Here is a 25,353-nt window from a genome sequence, read left to right as displayed (position 1 = left end):
TTCGGTTCATACCGAATGGTGCACAAATCGCAGCTCCCTTGCATCGCAAGAACGTCCCCTGTGTTTGGACAGATGAGTGCCAAGAAGCTTTTCAAAAACTTAAAGATGCTTTGCTCCATGATCTGTGGTTCACTTTGATACTGACAAACCAGTTGTGTTGCAAGTTGATGCTTTCTCTTATGGAATCAGTGCAGTGCTTTCACACCTATTTGGTGATAATGACAGACCTATTGCTTTTGCATCAAAAGTGTTGTCCAAAGTTCAGCGTAACTATTCACAAATAGAGAAAGAGGCATTCCACCACTATTCATATGGCAGAAAATTCTACTTAGTCACAGATCACTAGCCAGTGCAGCCCTTGTTTCATCCTACGAAGCCAGTTCCTGTATGACCTGGCCAAAAATTGCAACTATGGGCTTTGTTGTTGTCTCAGTACCAGTACGAGATTGTGTATCGTCCGACAGCTCAACATGGTAATGCGGACGCACTTTCGCGTCTTCCGATGGGCCTTGATACCGACTTTGATGCTTCTGCTGCATCTTGTCGTCACATTGATGCTTGGGATTCTGAATTGCTTCAATCCTTTCCTCTTAACTATTGGAAAAGTGCACAGGCCATGGAATCTGATTCTGATTTGGACATTTTGTTAAAATACATTTGCACATCTTGGCCTCGCTCATTGCAAAGCACAAGGAACTCTGCAGTGTGCCGATACTTTGCACATTGGCATAGCCTCACTATACAGCAAGATGTGATTCTTATTCAAAATGACAGTGGACAGTCATGTGTATTGATCCCCAAAGCTTTGCAAAAAGAAGAGTTGCGGTTACATCACCAAGGACACTGCGGGATTGTTCATATGAAACCATTTGCATGTCGACACTGTACTTGGCAGTGTATGGACGCCCGAATAGAACAGATGACATCACAGTGACATGCACATGCAGAAAATCAGTCCACTCCATCACAAAAATTTTCTGCTTGGCCTAAATTGCAATCAACATGGCAACATGTGCACCTAGACCTTGCAGGACCTTTTTATAATGTTTGTTGGTTGGTTGGTTGTGGTTGACTCATAGAGCAGGTTTCCTTCTGTTGTGCCAATGAACTCGACAACATCACATAGCACAATTGTCTTCTAGTTTTTGCCTCGAAGGTTTGCCTGAAGTCATAAGTTCGGACAACAGCCCCTCAGATGAATTTGAATCATTCTGTGAACGCAATGGCATACAGCACCTAACTAGTGCACCGTTCCATCCACAGTCAAACGATGAAGTGGAACATTTTGTCAGAGCCTTCTAGCACGAAATGGCCAAACTTTGCACTGCACACACCAGGAATCAAGCATTGCAACTGTTTCTCGCCTCCTATCATTCGCATACAAGCGATGGACCATCACTGGCAGAATTGCTTCACAGCCGCTTGCATTGGACACTGCTCCACCTACTCCACAGCAACTGGCGCCAAAGGTAGGCCACAAGTATCACTTCACACCACACGATACTGTGTTTTCCGGGGTTTTAGTGGCAGCAGACAGTGGACGAGAGGTGAGATCCTTTGTGGACTTGGCGCATGCATGTACCTCATTTCAGGCCCACACGGACTGCAGCGCCAACATCACAATCAAATTCGCTACTGGCATGTGCACAGTGTTCCTTCTGTGTCTCTTCCCCCAGATTAATGGATCCTGAGGCCAGCGTGGCCACAGGAGCCGCTAGAGTGTGTCATCACGACACCGCGGGAGGACCTCATTGGGACGGAGCCTTCCCCTTCTCCACCTCCTCTCATCCTACTGATGGAGCTGGACCAGCCCATACCGCAGCAGCTGACGCCTTCTACATCTTGCTATGGGCCTCGAGAGGTGGACATGTACTCTTCTCGTCGTTTTCCGGGAGACTGTTTCTGCCAGAGTGAAAGCCAGATGGCGGGGTTTGACAGGAAGCCTGATGTCCCCTGCAGCCACAGCTTCCAGTCCAGCACAGCGTCCACGATCCTGCTTCCCCTCCCGTTTTCATGCTCCATATACAATGACAGTCCGGGAAAGAATGTTCTGGCATAAAATCAAGTGCTGGCATGCCAGTTGGGAACATCAGAGCAGAGAGGGCTCTGAAGACGATGTCAGCCAATTGCACTCCAACCGACCCCTCTCCAGGGCGGCAACACCCTCTGCATGAAGAGAACATAGGCGCCGGTCTCGACTGTTCTCACCCAGTTCTACAGAAATGTCAAGACCAGCGATCTGGATAGAAGCATCCACTGTATTACTTCACTTGTATTATAATTGTTATGCTGAAGGATATTGATTATATGGCATGTCGCCCTCTGCTTGCGACGTCTCTGTGTATTTCTCAAAGTTAAGTATTGTCATTTATCTTATTGTAATAAAACCTCATTAATATGATTTGCTTGAACTGTTGTCTAGTGATCCGAGAAGCACATTTGCTAGGCACCCCGTCTTTGACAATTACGAAAGATACAACAGGTTCAGGTCCACTGATGATATCTTCATGATTGGGACTCGGGGCCAAAACACCCTATCCTCATTCCTTGACAATCTCAACATCTCTCCCATCTGCTTTACCTGGTCCTCCTCATCCCAGTGTGCCACCTTCCTAGACGTTGATCTCCTCCTATCTGAAGGCTCCATCTGCAACTCTGCCCACATTAAACTCACCTACTACCAACAGTACCTGCATTTTGACACCTGTCATCCTTTTCACACCAAGAAGTCCCTCCCATACAGCTTGGCTACCCAGGGTCAGCGTAACTGGAGTGACAAGAACTCCCTTGTCCAGTGTGCTGAGGATCTCACCAAGTCCTTCAGAGATAAGGACTATCCGCCAGACCTAGTCCATAAACATATCTCCCGTGCCATTTCCTGTCACATCCCCAAGAACCAGTTACAAAGAAGTGCCCTCTTTGTCACCCAGTACCATCCCCGACTGGAACAACTAAACCACATCCTTTGCGAGAGGTTTTATTACCTGTCCTCATGCCCTAAAAATAGTGACATCCTAAACGAGATCCTTCCCACCAGCCTAAAGTGGTTTTCTATCACCCACAACCTCATAGTCCATCCCTATGCCACTCCCAATCCCAACTCTTGGCCACAAGGATCATATCCCTATGGAAGACCCGGTGGCAAGAACTGCACAATCTACCCATCCAACAATACCTATTCCAGTCCTGTCACAGGTTTATCCTACTCCATCAGGGGCCAGGCCACCTGTGAAAGCAGCCATGTCATTTACCAGCTCTGCTGCTGTCATTGCACAGCTTTTTATATTGGTATGACTACCAACCAGCTGTCCACCAGGATAAACGGCCACCGTGAAACTGTGGCCAAGAGTAAAGTAGACCATCCTGTGGCACAACATGCAGCTGAACGTAACATCCTTAATTTCAATGTCTGCTTCACTCCCTGAGCCATCTGGAGCCTCCCCTCCACCAACAGCTTTTCTGAATTGCACAGATAGGAGTTATCCGTACAATGCATTCTCTGCTCCTGTAATCATTCCAGCCTGAACCTATGGTAACATACCGTCCCCACACCCTCCATCCAACAGTTTCCACCCCCTCTGTCTTACCATCTCCTCCCCATTCTTGTCTCCCACCATCTTTGTCTGCCACCCTCTGCCAGTGCACCCACCACCCTCCTTTCCGTGCTCCCTTAATTTGTCCTCCTTTTTCCCCACAACGTCCCGATGCTGCCCCACCCATATACTGCTATCCCCTTCCACTTCCCTGCCCCCTCCAAATTGCTGTTACCATCCCACATGATATTTATATTATGGCCTGAGCTGCTATAGTTGGTGCTCATGTGGTTGTGTGAATGAATGGTCTGTGTTTTTCTCACTGCAATGAAGGCTGTGGCTGAAAGCTTATGTGTAAGTGCCTTTTAATTGTGCCTCTCTGCAACTTACTTATCTTCATGGTAAGTAGCAGTTTGTCTTCTCCTACATTGTTAAAACTAAAACTTTCTTCCGTGCACCTTAATAATTCTTTTTTTTTTCTTTTGCAGTGTTTAGTTGTGAGTAGTGTGTTAGCTGGATTCTAATCACACTGTGTGATATTGCTGGAATGCATCACTTTTATGGATCAGATTGTTAGCAGGGTATTAATAAACTGATTGCCAAATCTCACCTTGTTTAAATGACCTATCTTGACTTTTTTGGGGAAAAAACTGAGTCACAAAAACCAACTCAGATACTACAGTGGTTATGACATTGGATCCTCATGTAGCCCTGCTAATCTAGATTTTCTGGGTTTTCCTACAACACTTTAGGGAAATGCTGTGATGGTTTCTACAAAAAAGCAGTGGCAGATTTTTTGCCCCCTTTCTAGTCCAATGACAGCTACTTTCAGGCTCTGGTCACTTATATCTCAATAGTATGTTAAGCTTTTGGAAACTTACTGGATATCATATGGATAATTTGCAAATTATTTCAGTGTAATTGTACACATGGAGTGTGGCACATTCAGTAACTATCTGTAGAACGCTGGCAGTCAGAGGGAAAGCAAATCATATTTTTAGAACCTAATTAGATTAGAGATTAGATTAGTACTTGTTCCATAGATCATGAATATGACACTTTGTAATGATGTGGAACATGTCAGGTCAATAAAAGGTGTCTATGGGGGTTGGGGAAATTACCCACTATATCCAAAAATTCATCTAATGAGTAGAAGGAGTTGCCATTAATAAATTCTTTTGATTTCCATTTAAATGCTACATGGCTATCTGTCAGACTTTTGATGCTATTAGGTAAGTGACCAAAGACTTTTGTGGCAGCATAATTTACCCCCTTCTGAGCCAAAGTTAGATTTAACCTTGAGTAGTGAAGATCATCCTTTTTCCTAGTGTTGTCACCATGTACACTGCTATTACATTTGAATTTGTTCGGACTGTTAATAACAAATTTCATGTTGTTGTTGTTGTTGTTGTTGTAGTCTTCAGTCCTGAGACTGGTTTGATGCAGCTCTCCATGCTACTCTATCCTGTGCAAGCTTCTTCCTCTCCCAGTACCTACTACAGCCCACATCCTTCTGAATCTGCTTAGTGTATTCATCTCTTGGTCTCCCTCTACGATTTTTATCCTCCAAGCTGCCCTCCAGTACTAAACTGGTGACCCCTTGATGCCTCAGAACGTGTCCTACCAACCGATCCCTTCTTCTAGTCAAGTTGTGCCACAAACTCCTCTTCTCCCCAATTATATTCAATACCTCCTCATTAGTTATGTGACCTACCCATCTAATCTTCAGCATGCTTCTGTAACACCACATTTCGAAAGCTTCTTGTCTAAACTATTTATCGTCCACGTTTCACTTCCATACATGGCTACACTCCATACAAATACTTTCAGAAACGACTTCCTGACATTTAAATCTATATTCGATGTTAACAAATTTCTCTTCTTCAGAAACGCTTTCCTTGCCATTGCCAGTCTACATTTTATATCCTCTCTGCTTCGACCATCATCAGTTATTTTGCTCCCCAACAGCAAAACTCATTTACTACTTTAAGTGTCTCATTTCCTAATCTAGTTCCCTCAGCATCACCCGACTTAATTTGACTACATTCCATTATCCTCATTTTGCTTTTGTTGGTGTTCATCTTATACCTCCTTTCAAGACACTGTCCATTCCGTTCAACTGCTCTTCCAAGTCCTAGTTTCATAAGTTAATATAAAAAACAAAGATGATGTGACTTACCATACGAAAGCACTGGCAGGTCGATAGACACACAAACAAACACAAACAAACATACACACAAAATTCAAGCTTTCACAACCAACAGTTCCTTCATCAGGAAAGAGGGAAGGAGAGGGAAAGACGAAAGGATGTGGGTTTTAAGGTAGAGGGTAAGGAGTCATTCCAATCCCGGGAGTGGAAAGACTTACCTTGGGGGGAAAAAAGGACAGGTATACACTCGCGCACGCACACACACACACACACACACACACACACACACACACACACACTCTCACACACACACATATCCATGTCAGTCGAGGTGGAAGTACAGAGGCAAAGATGTTGTTGAAAGACAGGTGAGGTATGAGTGGCAGCAACTTCAAATTAGCGGAGGTTGAGGCCTGGCAGATAACGAGAAGAGAGGATATACTGAAGGGCAAGTTCCCATCTCCGGAGTTCGGATAGGTTGGTGTTAGTGGGAAGTATCCAGATAACCCAGACGGTGTAACACTGTTCCAAGATGTGCTGGCCATGCACCAAGGCATGTTTAGCCACAGGGTGATCCTCATTACCAACAAACACTGTCTGCCTGTGCCCATTCATGCGAATGGACAGTTTGTTGCTGGTCATTCCCACATAGAAAGCTTCACAGTGTAGGCAGGTCAGTTGGTAAATCACGTGGGTGCTTTCACACGTGGCTCTGCCTTTGATCGTGTACACCTTTCGGGTTACAGGACTGGAGTAGGTGATGGTGGGAGGGTGCATTGGACAGGTTTTACACCGGGGGCGGTTACAAGGGTAGGAGCCAGAGGGTAGGGAAGGTGGTTTGGGGATTTCATAGGTATGAACTAAGAGGTTACGAAGGTTAGGTGGATGGCAGAAAGACACTCTTGGTGGACTGGGGAGGATTTCATGAAGGATGGATCTCATTTCAGGGCAGGATTTGAGGAAGTCGTATCCCTGCTGGAGAGCCACATTCAGAGTCTGATCCAGTCCCGGAAAATGTCCTGTCACAAGTGGGGCACTTTTGTGGTTCTTCTGTGGGAGGTTCTGGGTTTGAGGGGATGAGGAAGTGGCTCTGGTTATTTGCTTCTGTACCAGGTCGGGAGGGTAGTTGCGGGATGTGAAAGCTGTTTTCAGGTTGTTGGTGTAATGATTCAGGGATTCCGGACTGGAGCAGATTCGTTTGCCATGAAGACCTAGGCTGTAGGGAAGGGACCGTTTGATGTGGAATGGGTGGCAGCTGTCATAATGGAGGTACTGTTGCTTGTTGGTGGGTTTGATGTGGACGGACGTGTGAAGCTGGCCATTGGACAGAGGGAGGTCAACGTCAAGGAAAGTGGCATGGGATTTGGAGTAGGACCAGGTGAATCTGATGGAACCAAAGGAATTGAGGTTGGAGAGGAAATTCTGGAGTTGTTCTTCACTGTGAGTCCAGATCATGAAGATGTCATCAATAAATCTGTACCAAACTTTGGGTTGGCAGGCCTGGGTAACCAAGAAGGCTACCTCTAAGCGACCCATGAATAGGTTGGCATACGAGGGAGCCATCCTGGTACCCATGTCTGTTCCCTTTAATTGTTGGTATGTCTGGCCTTCAAAAGTGAAGAAGTTGTGGGTCAGGATGAAGCTGGCTAAGGTAATGAGGAAAGAGGTTTTAGGTAGGGTGGCAGGTGATCGGCGTGAAAGGAAGTGCTCAATCGCAGCGAGGCCCTGGACGTGCGGAATATTTGTGTATAAGGAAGTGGCATCAATGGTTACAAGGATGGTTTCCGGGGGTAACAGATTGGGTAAGGATTCCAGGCGTTCGAGAAAGTGGTTGGTGTCTTTGATGAAGGATGGGAGACTGAATGTAATGGGTTGAAGGTGTTGATCTACGTAGGCAGAGATATGTTCTGTGGGGACTTGGTAACCAGCTACAATGGGGCGGCCAGGATGATTGGGTTTGTGAATTTTAGGAAGAAGGTAGGGGTGCGGGGTGTCGGTGGGGTCAGGAGGTTGATGGAGTCAGGTGAAAGGTTTTGTAGGGGGCCTAAGGTTCTGAGGATTCCTTGAAGCTCCGCCTGGACAATAGGAATGGGATTACCTTGGCAAACTTTGTATGTGGTGTTGTCTGAAAGCTGATGCAGTCCCTCAGCCACATACTCCTGACGATCAAGTACCATGGTCGTGGAACCCTTGTCCGCCGGAAGAATGACGATGGATCGGTCAGCCTTCAGATCACAGATAGCTTGGGCTTCAGCAGTGGTGATGTTGGGAGTAGGATTAAGGTTTATTAAGAAGGATTGAGAAGCAAGGCTAGAAGTCAGAAATTCCTGGAAGGTTTGGAGAGGGTGATTTTGAGGAAGAGGAGGTGGGTCCCGCTATGACGGAGGACGGAACTGTTCCAGGCAGGGTTCAATTTGGATAGTGTCTTGGGGAGTTGGATCATTAGGAGTAGGATTAGGATCATTTTTCTTCGTGGCAAAGTGATATTTCCAGGAGAGAGTACGAGTGTAGGACAGTATATAGTGAGGCTACAGTGAAGATCTCTAGCTCTTTAAATAAGTGTCTGCAGGATGATCTTTGATGAGTTCCAGCAGTTATTCTGATTACACGCTTTTGTGCAATGAACACTCTTTTACTCAATGATGAGTTATCCCAGAATATGATGCCATACAAAAGCAGAGAATGAAAATAGGCATGGTAAGCTAATTTACTGAGATGTATATCGCCAAAATTTACAGTGACCCTAATAGCATAAGTAGCTGAACTCAAACGTTTCAGCAGATCCTCAGTGTGTTTTTGCCAGTTCAACCCCTCATCAATGCATACACCTAGAAATTTTGAATATTCTACCTTAGCCACCGATTTCTGACCGAAGTCTATATTTATTAATGGTGTCATTCCATTTACTGTGTGGAACTGTATATACATGTTTTGTCAAAGTTTAATGAAAGCCCATTTGCAGAGAACCACTTAATGATTTTCTGAAAAACATTGTTTACAATTTCACCAGTTAATTCTTGTCTGTTGGGTGTGATAGTTACACTTGTATCATCAGCAAAAAGTACCAGCTTTGCATCTTCGTGAATATAGAATGGCAAGTAATTAATATATATTAAGAACAGCAGAGGACCCAAGACTGAACCTTGTGGCACCCCATTCTTGATTGTTCCCCCAGACTGAGAAATCACCAGTTTTTTGCATATTATGTGAACTGCTTATTTCAACTTTCTGCACTCTTCCAGTTAGGTATGATTTAAACCATTTGAGCACTGTCCCATTCATACCACAGTACTTGATCTTATCTAGAAGCATTCCATGATTTACACAGTCAAAAGCCTTTGAGAGAGCACAAAAAATCCCAACGGGTGACTTCTGGTTACTCAGAGCATTTAATATTTCTTTAGTGAAAGTATATATAGCATTTTCCGTTGAAAACCTCTTCTGGAAACCAAACTGACATTTTGTTAAAACTTTGTAAAAATAAAGGTGTGAAGCTACTCTACAATACATTATTGTTTCAAGAATTTTGGATAAGGCAGTCAGAAGAGAGATTGGGCAGTAGTTGTTGACATCAGACATATCCCCTTTTTTATGCAGTGGTTTAACAATGGCATACTTCAGTCTATCTGGGAAAATACCCTGCTTCAGAGAGCTAGTACATATGTGGCTAAGAATCCCACTTATTTCTTGGAAACAAACAAACTTTTATTATCCTGCTGGAAATGCCATCAATTCCATGTTAGCTTTTGTTCTTGAGAGAGTTTATCATCTTCCTAATTTCAGAAGGAGAGGTGGGTGGAATTTCAATTGTATCAAATGGTGTGGGTAAGGCCTCTTCCATTAACTGCCTTGCTTCTTCTAATGAACATTTAGATCCTATTTTCCCTACATTTAAAAAAATGATTATTCAAGATGCTTTTGACTTACGGCTTGTTGTTTGTCAAGTTTCCATTCACTTTGATTGTAATGTCGTCATCCTGCACTCTTTGTTCCCTTGTAATAATAATCCAAATTGTTTTGATTTTGTTATCAGAGGTATTAATCTCAGATATGAGGCACATGCTTCTCATCTTTTTAATAACCTTTCTTAATGTAGCACAGTAGTTTTTATAATATTTGGCTGTTTCTGAGTCATTACTCCTTCTTGTTGTTAGATACAGTTACCTTTTGTGGTTACAAGATATTTTTATTCCTTCAGTAAGCCAAGGTTTTTTGCATGGTTTCTTATAATTAGATTTAACTACTTTCTTGGGGAAACAGTTTTCAAATTCTCTTACAAGTGTATCATGAAATAAGTTATATTTTAAATTAGCATCAGGTTCCTTGTACACCTCATCCCAGTCTAACTGCTGAAGATTTTCACTGAAATTTCTAATTGTTGAGTCATAAATTGAACGCACAACTTTGGATGGTAGTTTTGAATTACTGAATGGAGCTATGTCATATACTGTAACTAGCTGAGCACCATGATCAGGAAGGCCATTCTCAACAGGACAATTAAGACGTTCTAGACTCCAAAAACATATAAATCAAATTCCACAAAGAGCTAACACTTGACTCAGCCATTAGGAATTTGTTTGTCTCTTTTTCTTTTTAAGCACAGAATGACACCTGCCTTATCTTGAAATAACTTATAACTGTACAAAAGAATTCAAATGGTAAACAAAATGACAATCAAAACTCAAATATTTATTATGTAAACAAATAACAAAATATACATTTTTGCATTAACTAATAGGCTGACAAGTCACCAGCAGCAAGCGCTGATTCTCCAAATAATGCTTGGAAATGCTTGACATATACTTCACAATGTTCACCTGCAAAAGAAAAAAAATCAAAATATGAAAAACAAGAGCAGGTCCATGTGATTTTAATACTGGAATATGCGACAAATTGGCATGTAGTAATTTTTTTTCCCCCTTGTTATGTCTAATTTATGTTGTAGAAAGTCGTTTTTTGGTGACATCTGTTTCATAAGTGATGTGTTTCATTTGAAGAACTAGTGTGTGGCAAGTCGTCTCAACCCTCATACAGGGTGATGCGCTTAGGACTAGCCACCCCAAATACATCCAGATGTTTTTTGCTAAGTTTTATCAGATAATGTAGCAAATTTTCTAATGTAATGCAGATAATACGTGCCAAATTATAACTCTGATTTTTTTTTAATGGAACTGTTTCTTTTCTGAAGCACTGCAAAGAGCTTTTGAAGAGGACTTCAAATAGTGATTCGATCAAATAGTAACAAGATAACAGTACCACAAACCACTGCACCAAATTTAAGTACACACACAACTTAGGTATGATATATGCACTTGAAGCCCATCAGTTTGTTCTCAGCTATTGTTGTGACCAGACAGCTTGCTTATGACACTATTCAGACTTTCACAATGTATACTGCAGTCAAGAAAATGGATATAGTGTTTGTTTATGGCAAACATCACCCCCAATACTTTGTGGTTATTTTATACTGTTAGTACTTGATAAAGTTCTACACATGCTACATCACTGAAATCCTATATGAAGACTTTTCCAGTGCCACAGGAAAATTATATGGTTACATTTGGAAGAAAAAAACTGAGCCTAGAGTCATAATTCAACATTAAAAATTATTTGTGGACATCAGAACATTTGCCCACTCTTAATCCGCAAATATTGTACCTTGATATATTTTCTCATCCGGATATATCTGCAAAAATGATTCAAATGGCTCTGAGCACTATGGGGCTTAACTTCTGAGGTAATCAGTCCCCTAGAACTTAGAACTACTTAAACCTAACTAACCTAAGGACATCACACACATCCATGCCCGAGGCAGGATTCGAACCTGCGACCGTAGTGGTGGCGCAGTTCCAGACTGTAGCGCCTAGATCCGCTCGGCTACCGCGGCCGGCTGATATATCTGTAGTGGCCTGTCTTTGCTGTATCATCACATATATGTACATTTCTTAAAAGTTTCTTCTTCTTTTTTTTTCTCCTTATACCTCAGGATTTATATACTTCAGTCATTAATCATCCATTTTTTTCCACTGCTGCCACTGTACAGCATTGCTGAGTACTACTTTTGTTTTCAAATGGCTTACCTACCCTTATTATACATCCCTAGAAATGCATTAGTCTGTGTTTAGAAGATAAAGTGGCTTGTGACTTGGTAAACAAAAAACAAAATCTTAACTTTAAATTTTTATAAAATACTTTCATGAATTTTCTTATGGTGCTGCTCACATAGGACCATTAAGTAAACCATAACAAAAATTAATGGTGATGGCAAGAGATACATAAAATTTATAGGTAACACTGACCTTTAGCAAATGAAGCACTTCCTTTCAGTCTTTGATTTCTGCTTTCAAAAAATTTGAAAACAGCATAAAATATTGCTGGATCACCACATGATTTTGCAGCTTCGAGAAATTTGCGAGATGAGACTTGATCAGCAACACCCGCACTTCGTACAAACCTATAATGAACATCATATTTAAAACATTAATACTGTGATCAGTGTATATCACATAACAATACAAAACTGCCTACATGAAATGACCAAATTATTTTCTCACTTATAAGGGCTACCAATAACAAGTTAATTCCCAAACCAACTAAAAATAGGTTTGTAGTCTCAAAAGCTATCTAGTTACTGACGCTTTCAAAAGACATTCTTTTCACCTTTATAAATACACAAGATGAACTTTTCAAACTTCCTGTATCTGAAATGGTCCTGATAGCTAATAGTGAATGATGATAAACTAAAACTTCAAATATGCCACAATAAAATCCAGTACTTACTTTACTGTCCCCAACTTGCTTCCACTTGTGTATCTTTTTCAGAATGGATAATATCAAGTCTGAGCCGTGGCGCCATTGAGTTAGTAGACTGTTCTGTCTGGCACCACTGGCTCAGGTGTAGTATCAACTATCCCTCCTGTGGCCCCATTGCCAATATCTATGTGGAAGAGTTGGTATCTGTGGGTTGTGCCCTTAGAAGGTCTTCGCTTACTGATATATATATATATATGGGGTTCATCGGCCCGAGGAGTGAAGCACGAAGTTTGGGGATTGGTGGTAGCGTCACAACAAGAGGTGGTCACGAGATCCGAGCGGCTGAAGCCATGAGCTGCACAAGGAGGGCCTGCGCAGAGTGAAGATACCGGAGTACTTCACAAGTAGCAGACCAACATCCTGTCGCTTGGTTGGCAATGTTCGTGTCGGACAACCGCTTGTGGCCTGGCTGCCCTCTCCTACCTCGCTTTCAAAAATGGCTCTGAGCACTATGCGACTTAACATCTATGGTCATCAGTCCCCTAGAACTTAGAACTACTTAAACCTAACTAACCTAAGGACACCACACAACACCCAGTCATCACGAGGCAGAGAAAATCCCTGACCCCGCCAGGAATCGAACTACCTCGCTTTCATCGGCACCACTCAGTAACTCCTGCAACGCACCATGGAACTGCTTGCTGATAAAGGGGAGTAACATTCTGTAATTCTTTTGGTGATTTGTTTCATTGTCTACCTGCCCTCCTTATTATTTTCTGGTTTGTACCCGACCCTCAGAGTTTTACTCGAACGGCTCTTTGGTCATAAGCACAGGGAGTAGTACTGTACAAAGACACTAGCTGTCATTTGAAAATTTGTCCCACTATTATATTGCCTTTCCTTTCTGGTTTGTACTCAATCATTAATGTTCTAATTAATCAGCTCTTGGTCGTAAATACAGCTGGAACAATTGTACTAAGACACAGGTTGCCGTTAAATGAAGGACCTTGTGGTTAGATTTAGCTGTTAACCGGTTCAATTCTTTGATTGTAATTGCATTTCCCAGTCATTAGTTATAATCTGAACAACCTGTTGTACTAAGCTGTTCATTTCTGTGTTTGAAAGACCAGGTCATTATTGGTGTATTTTAGGTGGATCTTGTGGTTCCACTGAGTGAGTTCTCAATACATGTTCACAAGTGATGTTTTAAGACATTCCTTCAGGGCAGTCTTAATAATTGACAATCAGTTTAACCTTGAAAATATTAACAGCCAACTTTACCAGGGTTTTAGTCAACTGTCAGAAGGGACGGATTGTGGTCCAGTCGCACCTTGTTTGTCGATTGAAATTAAGAGGTTGACTGCTTAGAAGTAAGCCTTATCATTGTCATATTGTCTGCTAATCTTTAACCTTTAAGCACAGTTGAACATCTGGACCCCGAACCTTTCGACATACAGCTTTCAAATTAAAAGTTAAGTCATTTGTTTTGAGTAATTGAAACACTCTTGTCATCAATGGTGCTTATATAGTATTCATGGCTTGCAGGAGGGCATTTAATAAGACAGACTGTGTTTGGTGTGGTAGTAAACACCACTGTTTCACCCAATAACAGGCAGGCTGCAAGTCCGGACATCTTGTAATCATTGTCACATTGTTTGCTGTTCTGCAATACAGCACTTCAGATTTCTTTTGCAAAGATTAAAAGCTTATTCAACTTAATGTTTAAGGTCAAAAGAATTTTGCAAACTTGTTTATTTTGTTAAAGAAAATTTTATGGTTAAATGCTTCGATCATCTGTAAAACACAGCATATATATTGTTAAATAAACAGGTTGAGTGAAAAGAAAGTTATATTGGTGGGTCCTCCCTTCCACGTTTTCCTTAATTCCAGTAAGTGCCATGTATCAAAGTCTACATACAATGCCTCTCCAGTTTCAGTCCTGTCCATATCTCACTATTACATAACTTTTCCCAAAACGATGCACAAACAGAATGAGATTTTCACTCTGCAGCGGAGTGTGCGCTGATATGAAACTTCCTGGCAGATTAAAACTGTGTGCCCGACCGAGACTCGAACTCGGGACCTTTGCCTTTCGCGGACAAGTGCTCTACCATCTGAGCTACTGAAGCACGACTCACGCCCGGTACTCACAGCTTTACTTCTGCCAGTATCTCGTCTCCTACCTTCCAAACTTTACAGAAGCTCTCCTGCTTCTTTAAAGTTTGGAAGGTAGGAGACGAGATACTGGCAGAAGTAAAGCTGTGAGTACCGGGCGTGAGTCGTGCTTCGGTAGCTCAGATGGTAGAGCACTTGCCCGCGAAAGGCAAAGGTCCCGAGTTCGAGTCTCGGTCGGGCACACAGTTTTAATCTGCCAGGAAGTTGATGTACAAACTATTAGGGAATTGAATTAGAGGTGGCGTAAGATCCACTAGACAGCATTCATCCACTGGGGCATTGGCTATGCACTGTGACACTCACTATTTGTTGTTTAGAAGCATTATATATTCAGTCACACTGCATATGTAAGACCTGACATTAAATGAAAGCAGATTGTGGGAACAAGTGTATTCAAAGCTGCCAGAGTGCGAAGTGTTTGGACAGCAAAAAAGTGGGAAAGATACACAACATAAGGCATCTGAGAGAAGATAAATCCAACCCTCTATTACCAAAATTCTCTATAATCATAAATTATTACCATAAAAAACTGCAATACTAATGTGATGAGTGATTTTAGAACTCAATAAAATTATTTCTTCAGTAACAAGTTGATCTAACCTGTAAAAACTGAACAATCACAGATCACAATTAATAACACATTAGCATACTATACCTATATGACATGAACAAATGTTTATCAGCAGCGAGTAATGGAAAGGGTGCAGAATGTCTCACCTGATCATTTATTTTTTTCCAAGCAGCTAACATGGAAGTATTATGGTTTTGCAAGTGTTAAGAATCATTTCTTCCAACTGTAAAAACATATTGTGGTGAAAAGAGATTTCATCTGACATTTACATCATACACAAGCAGAATGCTCCAACGAGGAAAAAAATGTCAGGAAGACAATTATACTATCTCCTGGGGTAATGGGGTTGCATTGTGTTAGGATACTACTTTGGAAAGCCCATTGACCGCCTGCAGAAATAACGCAGCCATAAACTCTGTTACAGATGGTATGCCTTGTTTGGCTGATTACTAATGGACTGTTTACTAATATTGGGTTTATTTATTTAATAGAAAAAAACTCTGCACAGTCTTCATTGTGCAATGTGCAACTTCAGTATCAATTTCATTCATCACCGAAAAAGCTGCAACTGGCCACTGGCCAGAAGCAGGCTGTGCATCATAATTAAAAAAATAAACAAAAATACTGCTTGGCTGTTTACACATTATTGTATGTATTTTGCATTGTACAAATTGAAAAAAGATGAAATGTGGACATTACACACAGTAATCAAAACAATCATCATTAATATATTCATTGGAATGGTTGTACAGTAAATAACATGACTCGTGCTATGATGTATCTCAGCTTTATTATGATAAAGATTATTTCACGGAATGGAAGAAACTGACTGAATGGGATAAGACTAACAACAAGAGTTGTGCAAACTGCTGAATCACAGGGTTATCATACAGCCACATGAACAAGACTCACGAATTGACTGACAAGGGTTTTGCAGGCAACATCTTTCATGCAGGACTTACTCTTCTTAGATTTTTTCAGTAACTCTTAGTTTGGCAACCACCTTCTGCCAGGCTAGTTTTTTGTGGTTGTCTCACCTCAAATCACTTCTGACTGAAACCCCAGATATTTGGGAAGTTGCGTCAGATACCAATAACTAGTCACTAGTTGTTTCAAATCATATCTAAATTTATACTATGAAAACCACTGTGAAATACGTGGTAGAAGGTAAGGCCTACTCTAATAGTTAAGGTTTTTTCCCATTGCATTCATGTATGGAGCACAGGAAGAATGATTGTTAAATGATTCTGGGCATACAGTAATTACAGTGAAACCTCACACAGCAAGCATAATTCGTTCCAGAACCTTACTCGTCATGCAAACACTCATTAAGTGAAACAATTTATCCCATATAAATTAATGTAAAGTAATATAATGTGTTCCATGCAGAAAAAGTACTAAAAGTTTTATCTTGTTGTTGTTGTTGTGGTCCTCAGTCCTGAGACTGGTTTGATGCAGCTCTATCCTGTGCAAGCTTCTTCATCTCCCAGTACCTACTGCAACTTACATCCTTCTGAATCTGCTTAGTGTATTGATCTCTTGGTCTCCCTCTACGATTTTTACCCTCCACGCTGCCCTCCAATGCTAAATTTGTGATCCCTTGATGCCTCAAAACATGTCCTACCAACCGATCCCTTCTTCTAGTCAAGTTGTGCCACAAACTTCTCTTCTCCCCAATCCTATTCAATACCTCCTCATTAGTTACGTGATCTACCCACCTTATCTTCAGCATTCTTCTGTAGCACCACATTTCGAAAGTTTCTATTCTCTTCTTGTCCAAACTGGTTATCGTCCATGTTTCACTTCCATACATGGCTACACTCCATACAAAGACTTTCAGAAACGACTTCCTGACACTTACATCTATACTCGATGTTAACAAATTTCTCTTCTTCAGAAACGATTTCCTTGCCATTGCCAGTCTACATTTTATATCCTCCCTACTTCGACCATCATCAGTTATTTTACTCCCTAAATAGCAAAACTCCTTTACTACTTTAAGTGTCTCATTTCCTAATCTAATCCTCTCAGCATCACCCGATTTAATTTGACTACATTCCATTATCCTCGTTTTGCTTTTGTTGATGTTCATCTTATATCCTCCTTTCAAGACACTGTCCATTCCGTTCAACTGCTCTTCCAAGTCCTTTGCTGTCTCTGATAGAATTACAATGTCATCGGCGAACCTCAAAGTTTTTACTTCTTCTCCATGAATTTTAATACCTACTCCGAATTTTTCTTTTGTTTCCTTTACTGCTTGCCCAATATACAGACTAAATAACATCGGGGAGAGGCTACAACCCTGTCTCACTCCTTTCCCAACCACTGCTTCCCTTTCATGTCCCTCGACTCTTATAACTGCCATCTGGTTTCTGTACAAATTGTAAATACCCTTTCGCTCCTTGTATTTTACCCCTGCCACCTTCAGAATTTGAAAGAGAGTATTCCAGTTAACGTTGTCAAAAGCTTTCTCTAAGTCTACAAATGCTAGAAACGTAGGTTTGTCTTTTCTTAATCTTTCTTCTAAGATAAGTCTTAAGGTTAGTATTGCCTCACGTGTTCCAACATTTCTACGGAATCCATCCAAACTGATCTTCCCCGAGGTCTGCTTCTACCAGTTTTTCCATTCGTCTGTAAAGAATTCGCGTTAGTATTTTGCAGCTGTGACTTATTAAACTGATAGATCGGTAATTTTCACATCTGTCAACACCTGCTTTCTTTGGGAGGGGAATTATTATATTCTTCTTGAAGTCTGTGGGTATTTCGCCTGTCTCATACATCTTGCTCAACAGATGGTAGAGTTTTGTCATGAATGGCTCCCCCAAGGCCATCAGTAGTTCTAATGGAATGTTGTCTACCCCCGGGGCCTTGTTTCGACTCAGGTCTTTCAGTGCCCTGTCAAACTCTTCACGCAGTATCTTATCTCCCATTTCATCTACATCTTCTTCCATTTCCATAATATTGTCCTCAAGTACATCGCCCTTGTATAAACCCTCTATATACTCCTTCCACCTTTCTGCCTTCCCTTCTTTGCTTAGAACTGGGTTGCCATCTGAGCTCTTGATATTCATACAAGTGGTTCTCTTATCTCCAAAGGTCTCTTTAATTTTCCTGTAGGCAGTATCTATCTTACCCCTAGTGAGACAAGCCTCTACATCCTTACATTTGTCCTCTAACCATCCCTGCTTAGCCATTTTGCACTTCCTGTCGATCTCATTTTTGAGACGTTTGTATTCCTTTTTGCCTGCTTCATTTACTGCATTTTTATATTTTCTCCTTTCATCAATTAAATTCAATATTTCTTCTGTTACCCAAGGATTTCTATTAGCCCTCGTCTTTTTACCTACTTGATTCTCTGCTGCCTTCACTACTTCATCCCTCAGAGCTACCCATTCTTCTTCTACTGTATTTCTTTCCCCCATTCCTGTCAATTGTTCCCTTATGCTCTCCCTGAAACTCTCTATAACCTCTGGTTCTTTCAGTTTATCCAGGTCCCATATCCTTAAATTCCCACCTTTTTGCAGTTTCTTCAGTTTCAATCTGCAGTTCATAACCAATAGATTGTGGTCAGAATCTATCTGATACCTTTTAGTATCTCCAGGGTTCTTCCATGTATACAACCTTCTATCATGATTCTTAAACCAAGTGTTAGCTATGATTAAGTTATGCTCTGTGCAAAATTCTACAAGGCGGCTTCCTCTTTCATTTCTTCCCCCCAATCCATATTCACCTACTATGTTTCCTTCTCTCCCTTTTCCTACTGACGAATTCCAGTCACCCATGACTATTAAATTTTCGTCTCCCTTCACTACCTGAATAATTTCTTTTATCTCGTCATACATTTCATCAATTTCTTCGTCATCTGCAGAGCTAGTTGGCATATAAACTTGTACTACTGTAGTAGGTGTGGGCTTCGTATCTATCTTGGCCACAATAATGCGTTCACTATGCTGTTTGTAGTAGCTAACCCGCACTCCTATTTTTTTATTCATTATTAAACCTACTCCTGCATTACCCCTATTTGATTTTGTATTTATAACCCTGTAATCACCTGACCAAAAGTCTTGTTCCTCCTGCCACCGAACTTCACTAATTCCCACTATATCTAACTTTAACCTATCCATTTCCCTTTTTAAATTTTCTAACCTACCTGCCCGATTAAGGGATCTGACATTCCACGCTCTGATCCGTAGAATGCCAGTTTTCTTTCTCCTGATAACGACGTCCTCCTGAGTAGTCCCCGCCCGGAGATCCGAATGGGGGACTATTTTACCTCCGGAATATTTTACCCAAGAGGACGCCATCATCATTTAATCATACAGTAAAGCTGCATGTCCTTGGGAAAAATTACAGCTGTAGTTTCCCCTTGCTTTCAGCCGTTCGCTGTACCAGCACAGCAAGGCCGTTTTGGTTAATGTTACAAGGCCAGATCAGTCAATCATCCAGACTGTTGCCCCTGCAACTACTGAAAAGGCTGCTGCCCCCCTTCAGGAACCACATGTTTGTCTGGCCTCTCAACAGATACCCCTCCGTTGTGGTTGCACCTACGGTACGGCCATCTGTATCGCTGAGGCACGCAAGCCTCCCCACCAACGGCAAGGTCCATGGTTCATGGGGGAAGAGTTTTATCTTATTCATGCCATTAACGTAAAGAAAATTATATTTTCAGTTATAAAACTGTATTTATGATACTTTATTATTCAGGATACATAACTAATTCTTTTTTACTAGGAAACTGTCTATAGTCATTTGTTTCTGCAATGCTTCAACACTTGGCCAAAATGTGACACAACAGCATTATAGTCAAATAAATTTGTAGAGCACATAGCCACTGCTTTACTGGGGTGATGATTTTCAATGTATGATGCAACAGATTCTTACGCCTTCAGCATTTCTCTTATTGCCCCAAAAGATTGCTGCTTTGCTGTTAATCACTAACTCCTCTCCACAACTTTCAGTTGCAAAATATACTGCAACTCCACAAGCTCTTCGGTGGTCATTCCTTGCCTGTGATCCTCCACAAGCTCATTGTTATCCGCTTCTAGTCCCATGCTCTTGGCCAAAGTCACAATCTCATTGACTACAGGCTCCACATGTACTGACTCAAATACCTCAGTCACATTCAACAATGCACTGTGGCCAAAGCTTCTTCCAAGCAGAAGTAAGAGTTCTCTTGGTAACCCCTTCCCATGCCTTTTCGATCATCTTGATGCAGGCAGTGATGTTGAAGTGATATTCCCAAAACTCTCTGAGAATGAGATTGATAGCTTTAGTCAGCTCAAAGCAATGCTCGAAGAGTGCTTCAGTCTAGAGCTTCTTAAAGTTAGAAATAATCTGATGGTTATAAGCTGGAGTAATGGAGTGGTGTTGGGAGGCAGAATTTGGATCTTGATGAAATGAAATTCTTCAATGAAGTGGTGCTGTAAGCCTGGAGAATGGGCAGGAGCACTGTACATAACACGCAAGACATGGAGCGGCAGATTCATCTCAAGCAAATATTTTTTCATTGAAGGACCAAACACTTCACTGATCCAATCACAAAAAAGATCATGTGTCACTCAAGCCCATTTAACCTGATCTTCTGGACTTTACACTTCTTGAAGGCTCATGGGGTTTCTGAATGGTAAAAAGCAGTGAGATTTAATTTCCAAATCACAGCTTGCATTGGCACAGAATAGCAGTGTGAGACGGTCTGTCATTGGCTTGTGACCAGGCAATGTATTCTCCTCTGCTGCTATGAAGGTACGCTTTGGCATGTTTTTCCAGAATAGACCCATCTCATCACAATTCTGTTGCGACAGATAACCCTTAGAATCTACAAGCATCTTGAAATTGCTGATGAAGTTCTCTGCTGCTTTTGTGTTGCAACTGGCTCGTTCGCCATGGATACAGGTTCTTCTCATAAACTTCTCAAACCACCCACAGCTTCCCTTAAACACTTCTTTGGCCATTGATGATCCTGGCATCTTCTCAATGAGGTCAGCAAAAAATCATTCTCACCTTCTCACAAATGATGTTCTTGTTAATAGTATCACCTTCAAGCTGCTTTTCATATATTCATATAAGGAGTAACCTTCTGAGGTTGTTCAGAGTACGAAACTGTTGTTTGGATATTCTTGTCACTCTCTTTGAAGCACCTATCTCCTTAATCTTGTCCTTGTTCTTGAGGATAGTGCAAAGGGTTGATATAGATCAACTGCATGTGCAAGTTAAATCAGCAATGCTCACACCACATTCAAGTTTTTCAATGATTTTACGTTTCATTTCTAATGTCATTTTCTTTCTCTTATGGTGGTCTTCTTGCGGCTTTATCTTTGAGGACATTCCTACGAAGATTATTAAAATTTGCGTATGAAAAAACACTTGTTAATACAAGTTTAGAAAAATGTGTGATAACAAGCTGCTCTAGGATAGTAACATAAAGAGCACTACATCCAGACTGCAGTACATACTAAAGCTATTGCTCATATGCTGCTGGGTGAAAGGTGTTCATATTATTGAATGTTTCCCCCACCGGGCATGAATGGCTAGTGATGTGACAATAAATTGTCGTCACTCGTTATGCAAAACATCCCTTGTTAGAAGAGTCACTTTTTTACAATTTGTTTTGCTTGTTATGCAAACTGCATGTTATGGGTGGCACTCATTACGTGAGGTTCCACTGTAATTTAATGTGGTCTTTGCAATTCCTACATGAGTGAGATGTAGGGGGTAGTAGTATATTCCTAGGGTCAATGTTGAAAGCTGGTTCTTGAAACTCTGTCAGTATGTTTTCTCAGGATAGTTCATGTCTATCTTCAAGAGTCTGTCAGTTAAGTTTCTTCAGCATCTCTGTGACACTTTCCCATAGATCAAACAAACCTGTGACCATTTGTGCTGTCTTTCTGTGTGTATGTTCACTTTTCCCTGTTAGTCCTTTTTTGGTACTGGTTCTATACACACTTGAACAATATTCTAGAACCAGTTGCAAGAGACATTTGTAAGCAATCTCCTTTGTAGATTGATTGCACTTCCCCATATTCTGCCAATAAACCTAAGTCTGCTTTATGCATTTCATATCCTTACAAAGTGTTACACACAGGTCCAGTAGCGTCTCACTGATACTATAGGCATTTTCACTTTGTAAAGTGCACAATTTTACATTTCTGAATATTTAAAGCAAGCTGCCAATCCTTGCACCACTTTGATATCTTATGAAGATCTGACTGAATGTTTATGCAGTTTCTTTCAGTCAAATGATATCTACATCTATACTCTGCAAGCCACTGTGAAGTACATGGCAGGAGGTACACCCTACTGTAACAGTTATTAGGGTTTCTACCCATTCCATTCATGTATAGAGCACAGGAGAAATGACTGTTTCAATGTCTCTTTGTGTATAGTAATTAATCTAATCTTGTTCTCACAATCCCTGCATGAACAAGACGAATTGTACTACTATTATTGTATTCATTATAGATAACAGCATCATCTGCAAAATGTCTGAGTTTACTATTAATATGGTCTGCATGGGCATTAATAAACTACATGAATAGCAAAGGTCCAATACACTTCCCTGGGGCACACCCAAAGTTATCTCTACATCCGATGATGACTCGCCATCCAAGATAACATGCTGTGTCCTCCCTGACAAAAAAATCCACAATCCAGTCACAAATTTCACTTGCTACCCCATATGTTCATATTTCTGACAATAAGCATAGGTGTGGTACTGAGTAAAATGCTTTTTGGAAATCAAGATGTACTGCATCTACCTGACTGCCTTGATCCAAAGCTTTCAATACATCATGTGAGAAAAGTGTAAGTTGGGTTTCACATGATGGGTATTTTCAGAATCCCTGCTGGTTCGCATGGAGCAGGCCATTCTGTTTGAGATACCTCATTATATTTGAGCTTAGAATATGTTTTAAGATTCTACAAAGAATCGATGTCAAGGATATTGTACAGTAGTTTTGTGTATGACTTCTATTACCCTTCTTGTAAATGAGTGTGACCTGTGCTTTCTTACAACTGCTCAGCAAAGTTTTTTTATTCGAGGGATCTACGATAGATCATAGTTAGAAGAGGAGCTAACTCTGCTCCAAAGTCAGTATACAATATGATATAAATTCCATTGAGCACTGAAGCTTTGTTCCATTTTAATGAGTTCAGCTGTTTCTCAACACCACTGACACTAATATTTACTTCACTCATCTTTTCAGCAGTACAAGAATTAAACTGGGGTATTTCTCCTGTGTTTTCCTTTGTAAAGGAACATTTGAAAATGGATTTAAGCATTTCAGCTTTTGCTTTGCTACCTTCAGTTTCAGTTTTACTCGCCAGTGACTGGACACTAATTTTGCTGCCACTAACAGCCTTTACATACAACCAGAATTTCTTTGGATTTTGTGCAACGTCATTTGACAATATGCTGGTGACAGTCACTAAAGGCTTCACATATTGCTCTCTTGATGGCCAAACACATTTCATTCTGCATTTTTCTATCTATAGCCCTATGGTTTGTTTTACACCTATTATACTGTAGTCTGTTTCTTTAGGAGTTTCTTCACAGTGACTGCATACCATGGATGATCTCTCCCATTATGAACTGTCCTACTGGGTACACATCTGTCCAGTGCATGGTCAACTGTTATTTTAAAGTTTATCCATAGTTCTTCTACATGCTCCTGTTCTGTGCTGAAATTTTCAAGTTTCTAGTCGAGCTGTGACTCCACTTCTTTTTTTATCTAGTATACTGAAAATATATACCTTTCTACTTTTTGTAATTGGCCTTTTTACTTTGTTAATCATTGTTACCACAACCACAACATTGTCACTGATACCAGTTTCACAACGGACATCCTCAAAGAGGTCAGGTCTATTTGTTGCCATTAGATCTAATATATTTCCATCATGAGTGGGATTCCAAACTATCTATTTTAGGTAGTATAGTATCTCTTTGTGTCTATTTATATGAATAACATTGAATTTATTTATGTTTAAGCCTAAATTTCATAACAAGTTTCTAAGACTGTTGCGTTTCTGTAAACAAGTGTGTCATCTACAAAAAGTCTCAAGGATTTAGACATTGTCTGTGGAGTGCAATGATCTGGTGCTAACTTTGATGGAAACAACAGTCAAGATAGCAATAACATTTGTTTATTATGACCAGTTTCAGCTTATATTAAGGCCATCATCAAATGTTTTGGCTCCCTGTGGTTGGTGCTGGTGGCTCCTTGGTTCTTCACACGATACCATGATTGTTGACTGTATGATCGTTGTATCACGCGAAGAACCAATCAGCTGCCAGCACCAGCCATAGGGGCCCAAAATATCTGAGGATGGCTTTAACATAAGCCAAAACCAATCATTATAAACAAATGTTATTGTGATCTCGACTGTTGTTTCAATTAAAGCCTCAAGGGGCTACAGACTTTAGCAGCCAGACCACATACATATACAGGGTGCATCAAAAAGAAGCATCAGATTTTAAAAAATCATAATGGTTATGTTATTTGAGATATATGCATGAACAATGTACTGTTGGAAAGAGCAAACACTTGAGTTTTACATGGTTCCACTAGGTAGCAGCAGTGTGTGCCCGCTCCAGAGCTAGTAAAAATGGTGACAGGACAACAGTAAGAATTTTGTGCTCTATGTTTTGCACAGTGCAGGTCAGTAATAACTGTTCAGCATGCCTTTCATACTAGGTATGGTGTGGATACCCCCCTACAGCACAGAGCATTGGATGATGGCATAAACAACTCTGAGAAACAGGTTGTTTGTGTAAAGGCAAATCACCAGGCCATCCATGTGCGTCTGGCATGAACACATCCGCCATAGTTGCACAAGCAGTCCGTAGAAATCCATTCGCCATGCAGCTTGACAGCTCAACTTGCCCCCGATGTCCATCTGGCATGTGTTCTGTCGATGTTTACACATGAGACCATATAAGATTCAGCTACTGTAAACTCTTTGTGAAGGTGAAAAATAACAACTTGTGGAGTTCTATAATTCTGTTCTTTGCAAGATGGAGGATGACATTTTTCTTCCACACTTACTATTCAGTGCCAAGGCAACATTCCATTTAAATGGAAAGGTGAACAGTTGTAATATGTGAATATGGGGCACGGAACAACCACATGAAGTTGTACAACATGAGAGGGACTCTCCAAAATTTAATGTGTTTGTGC

At 41.0% G+C, this 25,353-nt stretch overlaps 1 protein-coding gene across 1 annotated transcript in view; it reads right to left on the bottom strand.

Annotated features, from left to right (window-relative positions):
* Window positions 1–10,378: 10,378 nt before the first annotated feature.
* Window positions 10,379–25,353, bottom strand: part of LOC126253433 (regulator of MON1-CCZ1 complex-like) — a 107,682-nt gene continuing 92,707 nt past the window's right edge. The window contains exons 14-15 of the mRNA XM_049954774.1: window positions 11,982–12,136; window positions 10,379–10,499 (exon numbers count right to left, since the gene is read on the bottom strand). Of these exons, the coding sequence (XP_049810731.1) occupies window positions 10,414–10,499; window positions 11,982–12,136 (241 nt within the window). The 3' untranslated portion in view covers window positions 10,379–10,413. The remainder of the gene's footprint in view (window positions 10,500–11,981; window positions 12,137–25,353) is intronic.

Source organism: Schistocerca nitens, chromosome 4, assembly GCF_023898315.1.
Source record: "Schistocerca nitens isolate TAMUIC-IGC-003100 chromosome 4, iqSchNite1.1, whole genome shotgun sequence".
NCBI lineage: Eukaryota > Metazoa > Arthropoda > Insecta > Orthoptera > Acrididae > Schistocerca > Schistocerca nitens.
This window is presented reverse-complemented; position numbering and strand designations above follow the sequence as displayed.